A 15,265-nucleotide genomic window follows, 5' to 3' on the forward strand; every position below is an offset into this window, starting at 1 on the left:
TAAAACCAGCGTGTGCGTGTGTTCATTTGGGGGCGATTGACTGAACTATTACAAAAGGTGGTCTGTGGTATAAAGGCAGGTAATACATTTTTGAAATTCATACACTTGATTTTACCTGACCTCCTTCCCATCAAAAGTAGGCGTTTCCTCTCGGCAGGCATGCGCTGTCCGCCTTTTCAGTCACTGAAGACTGAAGCTCCTCTGGCCGAGAGCTGAAATACGACCTACGGAAACATAATAGTTAGTCACGGTACGAAGGGTTGTGCGCACACCGTATGCATTTAGTTTCCCAGTGCCAATCGGCGCCGAGTGTTATTCCCAGTATTTCGGAGCAGAGTGAGACCTCCTGTCTCCTCCTCCTGTCTGTGTTTTGTACCGCCTCCTCCCATTGGCTCCTCCGCGGTGGCTGCGCCGCAGCGCGTAGTTCCGCCCAGATTCACAGTGAAATACTAGTTGAGGCAGAGGAAGCGGCGGCAGTGAAGAGGAGCGTGTATTGTACACTTAAAAAAAAAAAAAATAAAAAAAAATAAAAAAAAACATTTAACCGTTTATATTCACCAATATACCCGGCGAGGAATTGAGTGGAAGCCACCAGGTACTTATTTCACCGACGAGGTAAGCCATGATGTTCGTGTTTCCGTCGGAGCTTCTCCCCGTGTGTCCCTTACAGATGTGCCCGGTGCCACAAGGAGATTATCTCGGCTCGCTGGATCCCCCACCACCACCCCAACCTGTTCGCGTTGCTGTCTCCGTGTCCAGTTATTTGTTCCGTGGATAGCGGCAGCTGTCAGAGCAGCGACGGAGCTTTTATGTACTAATTAAAACCACATGTTAAACAGCAGGAGAGCCGACGGCTCGGTCAGTCCAGTTGGGGGAAAAAAAAAACAAACTGCGGTTGAAGTGAATGGAGTTCATTGATGCGACATAACGCCTGCGTTCACACCGGAGCTGGTTTCCTTCGTTTCGTCAGAGCAGTGCTTCTTGCTTTTGCCCTGTTTTCTGTTACATTTCGTACCTGCGTAATAACAACAGAGGTTTCAGCTCGGTGTAACACGACGAGGCCTGTCACGATGTCGTAAAACAAACTAAAGAAATGTTAGCCGACTTAGCTCACAGCTTTATGAATTTCGCGTATTGACACGATGCACATTAAACCAGCCAACAGGAGGAAGAAGCGCTAACAGGTGAGGGCAGGATATTCGTAAAAACAAGGTGATAAACTTGTTGTGTACAATAAAACACAAGTCGTGCCTCTAGTTTCTTTCTTATAGGAAGATTTATATGATTTTTCTGCTCATTTTGTTTGGAGTTTGAGCTGCGAAACTTAAGTTAAAATAATATAATCAGCTGCGTGCTGAGTATCTGGCTTGCCATCTCTCATGGTGTCAGGGTATTGCTCTTTATTTTGTACCCCCCCCCCCCCCCCCCCCTCTCTCTCTCTCCAAACCATGTCCCAGTCTAGACTTGGCAGATCCATCATGATCACCCAGTTCAATCCAAATGCTGCAGATGCAGGTGTTGCACCGTTCAGACATCACATGATGGATGACAATGTCACTTGTGAGCATGCTGAAGGTCACACAGGTGGGGGAGTGTGAAGAGAGTTGGCATCAGGTGTTTCCCCATACTGAAAAAAAACAAAACAAAACAAACAAAAAAAAAACTACCAGCAGCTTTGGGTGTGTTTGAAAACCAGGCTGTCCTCTGCAGTTCCTCAGCAAAGCTGTCCGGAACAATGAGGGTATTAGAGTCGTTTTACTTTTAGGAGATTAAATAACACAATGAACCACGAGAAGGTCATTGTGACCTTTGTGTTAAGTACTTCAGATAAACTATCTGTATGTTAAAGCCTTATTTCTGGTAGCTAACGAGTATAAATGTAATATGTTTAGTGGTGTTAAACTCAAGTTTTCCAGGCGCGTAAGAAATTATCGATACACTTGAGGGTTGTTTTGTGATACTGTAACGACCCTCAGAAACATGGTATTGATGTTTAGTTAATAGTTTACATTCAAAGATTCATAGCAATTCCTTTTATCAGACTGAACAAAAAAGCAGTACTGGGATTTTGGCTGTTACAGAGACTGTGATGAATGCAAATGCAAATCCTACTGCTTTGTTTGCATAAACTATTTTTACTCAGATTTTATCCATAATGTGGCATGTTCTTGGTATTTTACATTTTTCTACTTAATTTTAACAACAAAAATTGCCTTTCTAGTGTACAGTATCGCAATATATTGATTCTTAACCCCTTTATTATGATGTGAAATATCTTATCACTAGATTCCTGCCAATACAAAACCCTGTTCATCTCCCACAATGCTCTCAACCACGTGGTCAGCCAGGTTTGGATGGAGTTTACACAACAAGCGACATCCAGGATTTTGTTGTCACGCACAACATTTTTTTTCTTGAGACTTTTGTTCCAACTGGAAACTCCAGTAGATAACAAGCTAGTGACAAGTTACTGCTTTCTGTAAGCTGTTCTGTGGGCCAGTCTTTCAGGAGAGAGGTTTATTGCCATATTGTTGGAGGTGCTTTGCTCCTGGTTGATTATTACAGAGAAAACCTGCTGCTTAACCAATGGGAATGTCAAAAGTTGTTTATTAATCCATGCATTGTCCTGTGCTGTTGAAATCTGTAGAAGACATTACGCTGAATGCGTAAGTATTTAAAATGGGTTTATATGTTTTATTACAACAATTTGTTATGAAGCTGCCACACTTATTTATTCCTCAAAGCTGTGGTGGGATTCACCACTCAAAGGAATTCAAACAAACTCACCAGAGTGAAAACAAAGGCTGCTGAATGCAACAACTCAGGACTTTACATCGCATCAACACTGTACGTGCAAAATAAAAATGAATGTCAGTATTAAGAAATGACACTATTAAGGTGCCTTTTAGCTGGGATTACAATTTACACTTGATGTATTACAGGGATTACAGAATACATAAAAAGTGAGCAATGCTCTTGTGTAGAAGAGGATTTCTCACAGCAATGGCAGGGATGAATGTCAGGGAATAACACTCACTGGAGAGATGGAGACAGTAATTAAGCCACCGTGCTGACAGTCAGTCTGCCTTGTGTTCACTTTCTACCTCAGCATTACCGTGTCTCTTCCTTCGCCAGCCCGGAGGGCAAAACAACCTGCGCCAGACATGGTCATTTACTGTGACTTCTTCTCTTAATTTGAAATGTCAACAGCGCATTCTTGTTTCACTCTACTATCGATTTTTAGTCGTATGATCCCAAACATGCACAGCAGACACATTTGTTTTTGAGAAAATCATGGTCACGAGAATGATGTAAACACTGTATTGTGTCTCTTTTACTCAGACTCACCCTTTTGTTCCGTAGCTCTGCTGCTGTGTTTTTGTAACTCAACTGTATCTGAAATTTAAGCTGCACCGGTTCGCGAGTTACAGCACAAGCTCTGCAGGAACAGCTGATTATGTGCTGTACTGTATGTATACTTCTGTTCCAGGTAACCTCTTATATTTCCCTCAACCGCGGCCTAAATTCAGACGGCTACCAATCTGTGCCCGTCCCGTCTGTTTTTAGCTTCCTTATAGTAAACTAATAGGTGACAGACCATCCGAGACAGTTGTTATCTTGCTGGCTTGTGTGAGGCAGCAGTGTCCACGCATTTCTTTTTAGACGCTCCTATCGGCTGGATCACACCCCTGTTGGAGGGAGGGCTCTGTCCGTCTCCATTGTCTTTATCAACATCATGAGGATGAGGAGAGGCAGAGCACAGGTGGTAAGCTTGTTGATCCGAAGTTTTGGATACAAGCCAAGCTGGACCCCTGAATCCTCCGACCTGTCTGCTGTTCATTTAGGATCGTATATTTCTTAACACCCGCACGTACATTTTCGTAATGGCACAAATTCCCATCGCATCAACCCTTTTCTATTTCCTTTAGAAACTGTATCCAATCTGAATTGATCAACACGTAGCTCCGACCCAGAGATTGGTCAAGTGAACATTTAGAACGTGCTCAAATCAGCATAACAGCACACCCTGCTCATCACTCGCAATATCCCTCCGCCTCAATGGAAATGTATGATTGGAATTGAATTTCACATGATTAAGCAACATTAAACGAGAGGGTGTGCTTTAACGTCATTATGGGCACGACAGTGGTGCGGTCAGGACCGAGAGCCTCTGTTGATTTAAAGCATGCTGTCGTTACAGTGTCTCTCTATAGGCTGTGCATCGCATGTGTGATTTCATCCTCGGCTGCCTTTATGATCTCGGGAACACCCAGGAAAGTGAAATGCTTCAGCGGTTGTTATTATGACGGAGCATATGCCCCAGTTGTTCGGTGACCCTCCCCCTCCGGCTGTTAATGCTAAAAGTAGTTAAATTCAGACAGAGCCGATACAAACACCCGCTCTTGAAATGCTGGAATTTTACTTTGAAAGGATTTAGTCTCTGCTGAGTGTGTGTGTGTGCAGCGCTGCACGAGTCGTGACTGACTTATACACATGCTTATATGTGTGTGTGTGTGTATATATAATGCTGATACATATTAGGATGAGAATAATTGTCTGCCCTTTTTTTATGATGCATTTGATGCTTTATTGCTGGATTGAAAGTTAATGACAGCTGTTTGAGCCCCCGAAAGCCGAGTGGAAGCCAGGCCGACTGGTAAATCCTCCTAAGTTGCGTTGGTTGTTGTGATGAGGGGAGAGTGACTTTATCTAAATGATGGTGAAAAAGGTCATTCGATTTCAGCAGCGCCACCAGCTGAGCTGCTGATGATTTAAGGCCCCCCCCCACACACACCGACCTGTGGTTGCCAAGGACACCGCCGACCTCCACAGCGAGCTTTTGCAAAGGGAAGGCGCCAGAGGAGCCACCTCTGTGTTTCTCCGGGAGATTGAATTGTCAGTAATCAGTCTTTGTGAAAGCCAAGCTGACCACATGCGTAACTCTATTAGCAGAGGCTGTGCTCCTGTGTTCCTGTGTTCCTGTGAGGCAACAGGCTCTTCGCGCTGATTCATGCACTGAAACGTGCCGAGACATGTCCTGATTCTGTGTATTCAAAAGCACTGGTCTTTACTGCCTCTGGGCACAATGGCTCTCATGTCTCTGCGCTCTGTTAATGTTTTATGGAAGCAGTATCTCATGTTTCTACCCAGCTTGTTGAACTGTTGCGGTTGGTGCGTGTACGCGCGCGTCTGAGCAAGTTAGTGTCCGGGCTACAAATGGTCTCGCTGCCGCCTCCACAGCTGCCCTTCGGTCAGCCTGTCCGCGGTCTGCAGATCCCGCTGAGCCTCCAGCAGGACTCCGCTGTCATGGAGGCTCTTGTTCTCCCGCACACGTCAACCAGCTGGTATCCAGAACACATCCACACACACAGGATCTCTCTCGCACTTTGTCTTTGTCTGTGCTCTCTCTGCGCAACTGAGCATGGCGGAGGAAATCCCCACAGACTGAGTGGCAGCTAGCCTAGCGTAGCAGAGCAGGGCAGAGCAGGGCAGGGGCAGGTACTCTATTAGTACCACTGAGAACAGGGCCGACAGGGCTGGCCATTCAGTCTTATTTATAGCCAGATACCAGCGGGAGCTCAGCCAGAGGGGACTCATTCAGCCGGGTTTACACCTCTCCGATCTATCACAGCACATTTATCAAGACTCATCTGTGTCTTGGCGACCCACCCTTAGTAGTGATAATATGTTTTATTCCTTCCGACCCATCCTCCCACAATGCTTTCCTTTGCGATAGACCTGTATATTCTAGTGCATATTGATTTATTGGTGCTGTGTGTCATGTAGCTTCGGCTATTGAAATTGCTGTCTGCAATGCCCTTCTCATATTGAGACTGTTTATCATGTTTGAAAGGAGCGGCCGGGTCGGTGCCTTGCAGAGCCAAAGGAAAGACGAAAAACATCATTCATCTGTGTATTTGTGGCAAACATAGAATAAATGCAATGTGTGTTCTATCCGCTCCACTTAAGAACCTGTAATGTAGAGACAGGTGTCTCTTGTCTTTTGTAAAGTGGACATTGTGACCCAAAGTCACAATAAATTGTTTCATCTTTCTCGGGCAATATAAGTGAAAACATCTGTGAGGGTCAACCCGAACACGTTACTGTACTGTTGCTGTTGTGGCCATTTTCACTTTAAAAATAAGTCTTCAACAAGCTTTGTATGTTTTTCCTTTGTCACACTAGGTTTAGTTTGCAGTCTGTGGTCATAGTAATGGAGACGCAGTCACTGGTCTGACTCACTGGATGTAATGTGTTGGTATAAACATGCGAATGCTAGGGCTTAGTGCCGCCCAGGATATTTGTGATGATTCAAAGAAATACAAATAAGAGAATTATATGTGGATGCAGCCAGATCATTCACCAGCCTTGTCTGGTGGAGACGATTCTGGCTATACAAGACGAAAACACGCTGACCAATAAGACTTACTTAAAACTGATATGCAACTTAGTGCATGGACTATGTCTTTATTTATGCATGAAGACCAAAATAACTTTGGAGGCTGTATAGTGAAATGTACTGAGGACGGAGGGACATTAGAGGGCCGACTCGCATCCCAGCTGCCCTCACAAACGCTTGAATCCATAACTGTTACACGCACTTCCTTTTCTGTTACAGGCATGATGGAGAAATTGAGTTTCCAGTTTGCTGGTCTGAATCATCACTTCAGCAACGGAAAATATTACTGTTGGTTTCTGGGTCTGTATTAGGGCACTCATTTTTACAAACCGTAGCTCTCCATTTAGGAAGCCAGTCAGACATCCTCAAAGGTTTTCTCTGGCTGTGCTTCATACAAGAGGTGAAGCATGCTGATGATGCCAATAGACGTGATGTTATAAATCAATACAGCCAAATGCTGCTCTTTAATCTCATAAGACCATTAGCAGATAGAGCGGCCCCTCAAGGAATAATGTAATTCTTTAAAAGCCCTAGAGTAATGAGAGGGGTCTTGCTCTCAGTGGCCCGGCAGGATCAGGAATGTGCATGAATGTGTACACTGTATGTGTTACTGTGGGTAGGTGTGCATTAATCTGTCTTACACAGTGTGTGTCCATATACGGAGTTTAGGTGCCTGTTTACATGGATGTCTATTTGTGAGTGCATCAGAGGCTGTTCCCAATCTGTGTGTGGAGGTCAGGGTTTGGATGAGTGGAGGGAAGGCCCCCTCTTTGGCACACAGATCTGTAGCAGTGGCTGCTGTGTGCCAATGAGCATCTTTGCCAATGAGCCAAGCTTTTGCGCACGCACACACACACACACACACACACACACACACACACACACACACAGAAACATTCAAGACACGGACGGTCAGTGTGGGATTTCCTTCTCAAATAGATGCAGGCTCAGGATATTAAATGTAGTAATGATTGAGTCAGTCTGCCTTCACATTCCGTTTTTGCAAAAAGGGGCGAGTCAATTATAGTAATGATATATTTAACATTTATTTCACCCTTTTAATCCTGGGAGGATTAAACAAGGAGGTGGTAGATTTCTTTGTCTCTGGTAGATTTAGTGGATCATAGTTTTCTTTTTGTCTTTGCTATCCAGTGATCATCTGTACGTATCAATGTGTATACATCCATAATATGTAATCTCATACCTGTGCAGGATTATGTCTCAGTTTAGATTCAAAACCATAAGTGGGTGTTGTTGTTCCACATTTGGATTTAGCATATTGGATAAGAATAGATCTTTTTGACTGAATCCCGAGAAAGATATCAGAGAAAGATATCAGAGAAAGATATCAGAGTAGGTTTTTGTTACATTGTCAAAAGAAGAAGAAAATGTTCTGTCAGCTTGTATCAGGAGAATCATTTAAGCTGTAAGGAGTGTGATGGAGCCTCAGGAGAGCAAGCTGTCATTTAATTAAGTAGACGTGAAGCTGGGGAGGTGTGTGCGCGAATGTGTGTGCATGCTGGTCCCCGTGCACGTTCATCTGTGTGTTTGCATTCGTATCAGCAGGGGATGCTGAGTGCTGTAAGGAACAAAACCGCATTCTCCAGATCAAATGTCCTCGCAGGTCTTACCCCCTCGCCTCTAGGACTGAACAGAAGAGAATCAGATGAAGCTATTCTTTTTATCACCTGTCTTGTTATTGACCTGACAAGAGGAGGAGGTTGGGGGGCTGAAATGCCAAACAAATGGATTTTCCTCGTCTAATGCTCTTACCAAACGACCCAGGTTGGAGCAGTAATCTGGAACTGAGCCTTGTCACAGTCCATTAGCTTTACTCTGGTGCAGATTGTTGCCGCTTCAGACTGAGAACTGTAAACACGGGCTTGGCCTGGTTACGAAAAGTTGGAGGATAAAGAAATTTCTAGTGACGTGCCCCTGGAAAAGTTTCCCAGTCTGACGCCGCAGCATCGCTACACTGGTGACCTTTCGGGGGGGAAGTTGTTTACACTTGTTTGCAGCCCTGACAACAAACCACTCCTGCACATAAAGAGGAGCAGTCATAGATGTTCGGCTGTCGTAAGGGTTGGCAGGAGGCTAGCGTCTCTGGAATTTGTGCTGGCCTGTTTGCTGTTGTGGTTTGAAGCTTCATGAAGTGTTGACTGAGGGCTGAGGCTTCAGTTGAGCACAGACATGCTTGTGTTCCTCTCTGATTGAACTGTCATTAGAATAATTTGGTTCCCAGAGAGAGCAGACAGGCAGATGACACTACCCCCCGTCACTGGAAATGAGTCGGTAATGGTAAATAGCCGTGGCCCAAATCAAGAGCTGGATATTATGATGGACACATGATATTTGGATGGTATTTGTCAACTCGTAATGATATGATTGCTATGCTGTTTTCTGGGGTGTTTCTTTTTTTATTTGGATCTGCAGCTCATTATGGCTCTAGTCTGATACAATATCCTTCCATAGCTGCTCCATCTATTGTTGCTCTATCATTTAGAGATACTTGGGTTTTTTTGTATAGATTTTGGGGTCTCTGATTTATAATGACTCAAGGCTGATATCTTTCAGAGCCCCATGTCTGTTATGAAAAATGTTATTATTAATATTGTTAATATTATAAGATGCTTCCTGATTGGTATATTTTTACCTGCCCGTCCTTGAACCTTGTGTGCTCTGATGAAGATCTGACAGACTGTAAGCTTAAATTAAACTAATATCCTGCACTAACTGTGCAGATATCTCTTTTTCTTAGTTTGTGCTCATTGACTGTTTCAGTACTGACTAAATTCTATCTCTGTCAGTAAGTGATTCCATATTTCTCTTAGGGGAAAGTACAACAATTTTTTTTTATAATTCATAGTTGACAGAAACACATTTGTGCGTGTGTGTTAAAAAACATGTCCATCTCAATTATCCATAAGATGTTTTAGCAGGCTGAAAAGGTTTTCTGCGTGAACTTTCAGAGCATTAAAACATTCATCTTCATTCTGCTTTCAAGCAAGAAACCCTTTTGCATATCGCAAAATAACTTCACTTCAAGTAGAACTTGATCAGCATTAAGGGATCGTCCGAAATTAAAGTTATCAATAAACCATAAGCATTCAAAATGAAGAAATTTGGGGATCTCTGTGTTGGGGTCAAACAACACACAAGGACAAATATTATAGGATGCTTTTTTTTTACTGTTGAACTGAATTTGTTTTTAAAAACCTCTTGTAATGGATCATCATGCTGAACCTGTCCTGGTTTACAGTTCCAATAAAGTGTAATTGTATCAGGGTTAGATGTGTCAGAGTTGCTGGCCGTCACTCCACCCTCCAACATATCTGCTGTAATCCTGTTCCCACTGCAGTGGGCCACGATGTGTGGACAGGATTTCAGCTCTCCGGTGTATCACCATGGCAGCAAGCCTGACGACTGATTCAGGGTCCTCAGAGACCCACAGGTAGGTTAATATGAGGTTATCATGGTTACGTTCACCTCGGTCAACCTGATGGCACAGAGGTCAGACTCAAAGTGTGGCCGTGACATGAATGGTGATGACGAGGAGTAAATTTGAAGTCGCGGTTGCCATGGTGATAAACAGGAAAGAGGGTTAATTGAAGGGGCTAAAAGGGCGGTCAGCGTCACAGCTGGGCTCTCAGTCGTCCATCATGAAGCCTGCTTAGACATCCTGACCGCCAAAGGTGAGATGGAGATGAATAGACAAAGACAGTCGGAGAGAGTGCAAATGGAGGAGGAGGAAGAGGAGGAAGAAAGGAAAAGTGGTAGGAGGAGTAAAGGATGTGCTTATCAATCACTCAGGGCCCTGTGCTGACATGGCAGCTACAGCTACAGGGCTGCTTTTTGTTGGCAGAGAAAGGATGTATCTAAAGTAGGTGTTTTGGCAAACGCCTCCATGGCCATGTATGCATGTATTAAGGCGCCTGCACCTCAGTGTTGAGGTAACGGCTCATCTTCTCTCTGCTCGCAGTATTAGGCATGTAGTAAGATGCTGTCTTTGAAGTAAGCAGCAGTGCTTTCCAACCGGAGAGGAGAGAGGGAGCAATGCTAAATATGTTATCCATTTATTACAGATTTCAGCACGTCTTTGCAATTCTTTCGGAAAGTCATCGTGCCACAATTGGAAAGCTCCCGGTCTCCCAGAGGCACCAATTGACACTAGTAAAAGCTGACCTTTACTGCATAGAAAAACCCTCGTGTTTTTTTCTTTTGACATAATTTGTTTCCATTTGTTTGTTCATTCAGCACATCCCCCTCACCCCTCGCTGCGTGGCATGATATTTAGCGCTGAGATGAGGCTCCTCCCCTGGCAGCAACACACCATACATGGGAAATGGACCTGAAGAGCACATGAGAGAAATCATGTGTGAGAGCCAGCATGTAATCTTGTGTTACTCATCTTCAGGCTGGACGTGCTGAGTAAAACACAATCCAGTGTCAGGGAGGCTATTTGTGAGAGCAATCCGCCACAACTACTGTCGAGGCCGGAGGGTCTTGTTCTGTGTCATCTGCTCTGTCAATCTTTCCCCCATCATCTTCCATCCTCTTCCATGTTAATGATATGGTGTGAATGTGGGACAAACCCTGCAAGCTGCACAGATTGCAAATGGAAATGTGTTGTTATCATCTGGGAGTACTTTTCTGTAGCAATTACACTAAGCTTTGCTATCATATCTAGATAGTGTATATATTTTATTTGAGTCCTTTCGACTGTCAGGGGTAATGTAAATAGAATTAATAAAGTGAAGCTCAAAACATGTTTTTCAGCCGCAGTCATTTCTACCACTATCTATTCCCCTTGTTTCCGTGCCTCACATCTGTCCCAGGGGTCTATCCCAGCTTAGAATAAACATCAGCAACCAGTTTTGTCTCTATGGCAACAGCTGTGAATGCTGAACGGTAGCGCAGGCATGGAATTGGCAGGTAGCGGTGGTGATGTGGGCTGGATGTTTCTATTGTGATCTGGTGTTCTCTCAGGTGATTTGATGCTGGGTTAAGGGGCTGTGAGCTCAGCGTGGCCCCCGGGGGACACATCTGTCTTTCAGGTGGGAACCAAAGGGACAACGGCACAGTGAGAGGGGATAGGGTTGTTAGTTGCCCGGGTAACCCAGTGTAAGAGGTCAGTTGGGTTGAGCTGTGAAAGCCAGTCAGTCAGTCTGTCAGTTTAAGCTCACCTTGACCCCCCCGGTCCCCGTTAACACCTCAATCACCCGGCTAGTCTGCTACAATTACAGCAGTCTTTACCTCCATCCCACTTTCTGTGACAGCCTGAGGAAGTGTTGGATTGATCCGGCCAATGAGCTCAATCTGCTCAAGCATGCAGAGTATTTGTTTTTCTTTTTGCCTTGCTCAGTTGTCTAAATATTATTTTGTTCCACCCTTGAGCCGGATTTGTCAGCAGGGATTTTGCCGGGTATGTTTTCACTCCCCATTTGTGGTCCCTGAATACTTCCAACACTGGATGTTTCTCTATTATTTTTTTTCTGGACTGATTTATGTAATTTGAGGATCGTGCTTAGTTGCACCCATCTGCTTCCCTATTTGTTCCCAAGGAAGCCGCAAACTGTTGCCATAGCAGGATGACCCCTGACCCGAATCCTGCATCAACAGGCAGATGTCTGTTCAGAGCGTTCGTCAGGTAATCAGTGAATGAAACTGCTGGGAAAAGAGACGTGACATGACGTCATCGTTGCTGGTGTCTCCCGCTGTACGCTGGCTGTTCGACTCCTCACTAACCAGCCTGAAGGTCATCTGATACCAGCAGCTCAAGGTCGTTCCAGGAGGGTTGGCTCTGACCCAGGAAGTGTTTGTAGGCTTTGCTGCAGTTGGCTAGTCCTCTGCCAATTACATTTACCCAAACTTCTTGCTGGTTTCTGTTCGTGTTCTCTGCATTTGTTCTGATAAATGCCATCTTTCTATATGAATGCTCTTTGTCATACAGTGCAGGCTGATTTGGCTTTGCCTTCTAGTTGAAAGCTTTGACCTAGAAGAGGCAGAGGCTCCATCTGCTGTTATTTGCAACACGAGCCACACTCCTGGGCACAGCCTGGTAATTCAATACAACTTCCTGTACTCACCTTGTGCAAACAGGCAAGGCCAAAGAGGTAACATTTCAGAGAACGTGGGGGAAGGGCACAATTTAGTTTTGTGTCTGTGTCCGTGTTCAGTGATTATGCGCAGGGACAAATGGCTGGCTTCAAGGGGAAAATAAATGAGGTGGGCTTTATAGCTTCTTGTTAAACCTGGCCTGATCCATCTTTGTGTGTGTGTGCATGTTTGCACACCACCTTAAGAAAGGATGAAACACCCTCAATCCTCGATCTCCAGCTCTTGTTTTCTCATGTATCACAGTTTGCATATTTGGAGTCAAAAAGGCAAGGAACCCCAAACATCGAGAGAGACACCTTTAACGCTGTATTAGTAAGACAAAATGAAGACACTGAATATGGCACCTTGGACTTCGGAAAATTGTGATTGACATTTTTCAACTGTTTTCTCATACTTTATTGACAATTAATCAAGCTATGAATCAATATATAATAATGAAAACGATCATTAGAACAGAGCTGCTATTAAACATTAGTTGTATATGAATTCAGTCACGTTCTCCCAGCTCTGATGACTTTATTCAATCATTTCAAAAAGTAGAAAGAGAAACATAATGTCAGCTGACGCTTTCTGTGTCTTGATCGGCATGTTTTTTGCCAGCAGGGCTGTTGGTCAATACAGTGCTCTTTCTACTGTGTACAGTTTTGCTTGCCTATCTGCTCTCACTTATTGCTAGTGAGTATAACATTGTTCTCTTTCTTGCCGTACAGAGTGGTTTAGAGTGACCAGACAAGAAGATGGACGAGCTGCAGGATGTACAGTTGACTGAGATCAAGCCACTGCTGACCAATAAGGTGAGTTGTGATGAGAACAAGACAAACAGAATCTGCTGAGGCAACGAGCCTACAGCTGCACACCTGAACGCATCGGTATAACCACACACACACACACACACACACACACACACACACACACACACACACACACACACACACACACACACACACACACACACACACACACACACACACACAGTGAACCGTGTGCCCTGTAAATGAATGAGCACCCACTATGGTACTTCCAAGCAAATACATACACTAATACTGTAGGCATGCACACTCTGCAGTCCCGTTCATCAAAGTGAATTATTCATATCTGCCCAAAAAGAAAAAGAAAAAAAAGGGGGCGGGGGGGCTTGTAGATGGAATGAGGCAAGACAGGAAAAGAGAAGGGGGAGAGCAGAGATCAAAGGAGAAGCTGGAAGAAACTCATCTCTTTTATTTCTGAGAGCTTGAAAGATTGTAGCAAGTGAGCGACTGCAGAAGCAGAAGACAGTATGGAGGTGAAAAAACACCCAAATAGCAGATCAAAGCTCTTCCTGTCCTCATCTGGTCTCCTCTCCTTTCTCATCTTTATGTTAACAGCTGACTAACTGATTAGAAAGAGAGTGGATCTGAGGACACGGGTGTTTTGTTCTTCCCCAAGGCAACTGACAGACAGTCAGGAGGGTGTAGTGCCTCAGAGCAGAGGAGGAGTGAGGGTTGATGTGTCGGGTAACGAGGGGATTGCGTCACGTCAGTGGTGGCTCTAAAGAATGAGAACTGTTCTCCGTGTCAGACCGCATGTCTTGTGTGAGGGAGACAGGGTCGGGAAAATGCATCATCAACATCAGCTGAACGGAGGAGACTGGCACTGACCTCTCACTCCACCTAGTGGCCAGCTCATTTAGGAGATCAACCAGGAGTCTCCAAAGCAGATGGAGATGAAGATATGATAACTGTGATGAAAGAGGAACCTCTTTTTTTTTTTTCTTTTTTTTTTTAAACCAGTGTAGAAGTGATGATAACAAGGTTGACAATACTGACAATACATGATCACACTGATCATGCAGAAAGCTAAGAGGAAACACTGAGCACTGTCAGCAGCAGCAAAGTAACCATAACAACAGTAAGGTTACGAACGTGTGACACTTTTTTAAGCCACCTATAATATAATTGTGAGTGGTTTAAGCAGAGCATACACGTGAGGATAAATTAAGAAAAATGTATAATTAGCTCAGTTTCTAGTGCAACAGTTGTCTCAACAACAAATAATACATATACACTGAGGAGCCAGAAAATGATGACCACTCAGATTACGCTAATAATGTTTATAAACTTGTATGAATGGTGCTCATTAAATTCGGTTATATAAGGAAAGTGAACACTTAGTTCTTGTAGTTAACTCATTAGATGTGGGAGAGATGTTTCGGCCGACTAAAAGAAGCAGCGCATATTTATGGCCAGACGACGGAGTTGTCACCAAAACTCCAGAGCTTGCCGGGTGCTCCCGGTCATGTTCTGAGTGACGAACCATGAACCAGCGGTAGGGTGTCAGGATGTGTTTGATCCTGGACAACTGCAACTCGACACTTACAGGACTTAAAAGGATCTTCAGCAGACGTCTTGGTGCCTGATACCACAGGGCAGCTTCACTGACCCCGTGTAGTCCATGCAGTGGGAGTCGGGCTGTTATGGAATAATATTTTGTCTCATCAATGTAAACAGAGCTGCATCTCTCGCATCAGATTATGCGGGAGAAGCTGCTAATTTATTAAAAACAAGTCAACACTCTGTTCAGCTGATTGGGATGAAGATTCATTGTAGATAGACTTTAAACATACTAAACCCAGCGGTAATGACCTCATAAAACTGTTGCCTTCTCTCATAAATAACCCAGAATAAGCACTTTTCTTCATCCATCATCAACCCTTTACATCTTTACATCAGTATCTGAGAAATGCATTTCATTAATAGAAGAGCATAGACT

General features: G+C 44.2%; 1 protein-coding gene across 4 annotated transcripts in view; it reads left to right on the top strand.

Moving 5' to 3' along the window:
* The first annotated feature begins 445 nt into the window (after window positions 1-445).
* Window positions 446-15,265, top strand: part of ndrg3a (ndrg family member 3a) — a 33,273-nt gene continuing 18,453 nt past the window's right edge. For 3 of the 4 annotated variants that reach the window (XM_069156708.1, XM_069156885.1, XM_069157019.1), the window contains exons 1-2: window positions 446-615; window positions 13,228-13,311. In XM_069156708.1, the coding sequence (XP_069012809.1) occupies window positions 13,255-13,311 (57 nt within the window). In that variant the 5' untranslated portion in view covers window positions 446-615; window positions 13,228-13,254. The remainder of the gene's footprint in view (window positions 616-13,227; window positions 13,312-15,265) is intronic. The other variant, XM_069156793.1, reaches the window with a different exon arrangement.

This window comes from Embiotoca jacksoni, unplaced genomic scaffold (assembly GCF_022577435.1).
Source record: "Embiotoca jacksoni isolate LCO1_2020_lvr unplaced genomic scaffold, fEmbJac1.0.p SCAF_1, whole genome shotgun sequence".
Taxonomy (NCBI): Eukaryota; Metazoa; Chordata; class Actinopteri; family Embiotocidae; genus Embiotoca; species Embiotoca jacksoni.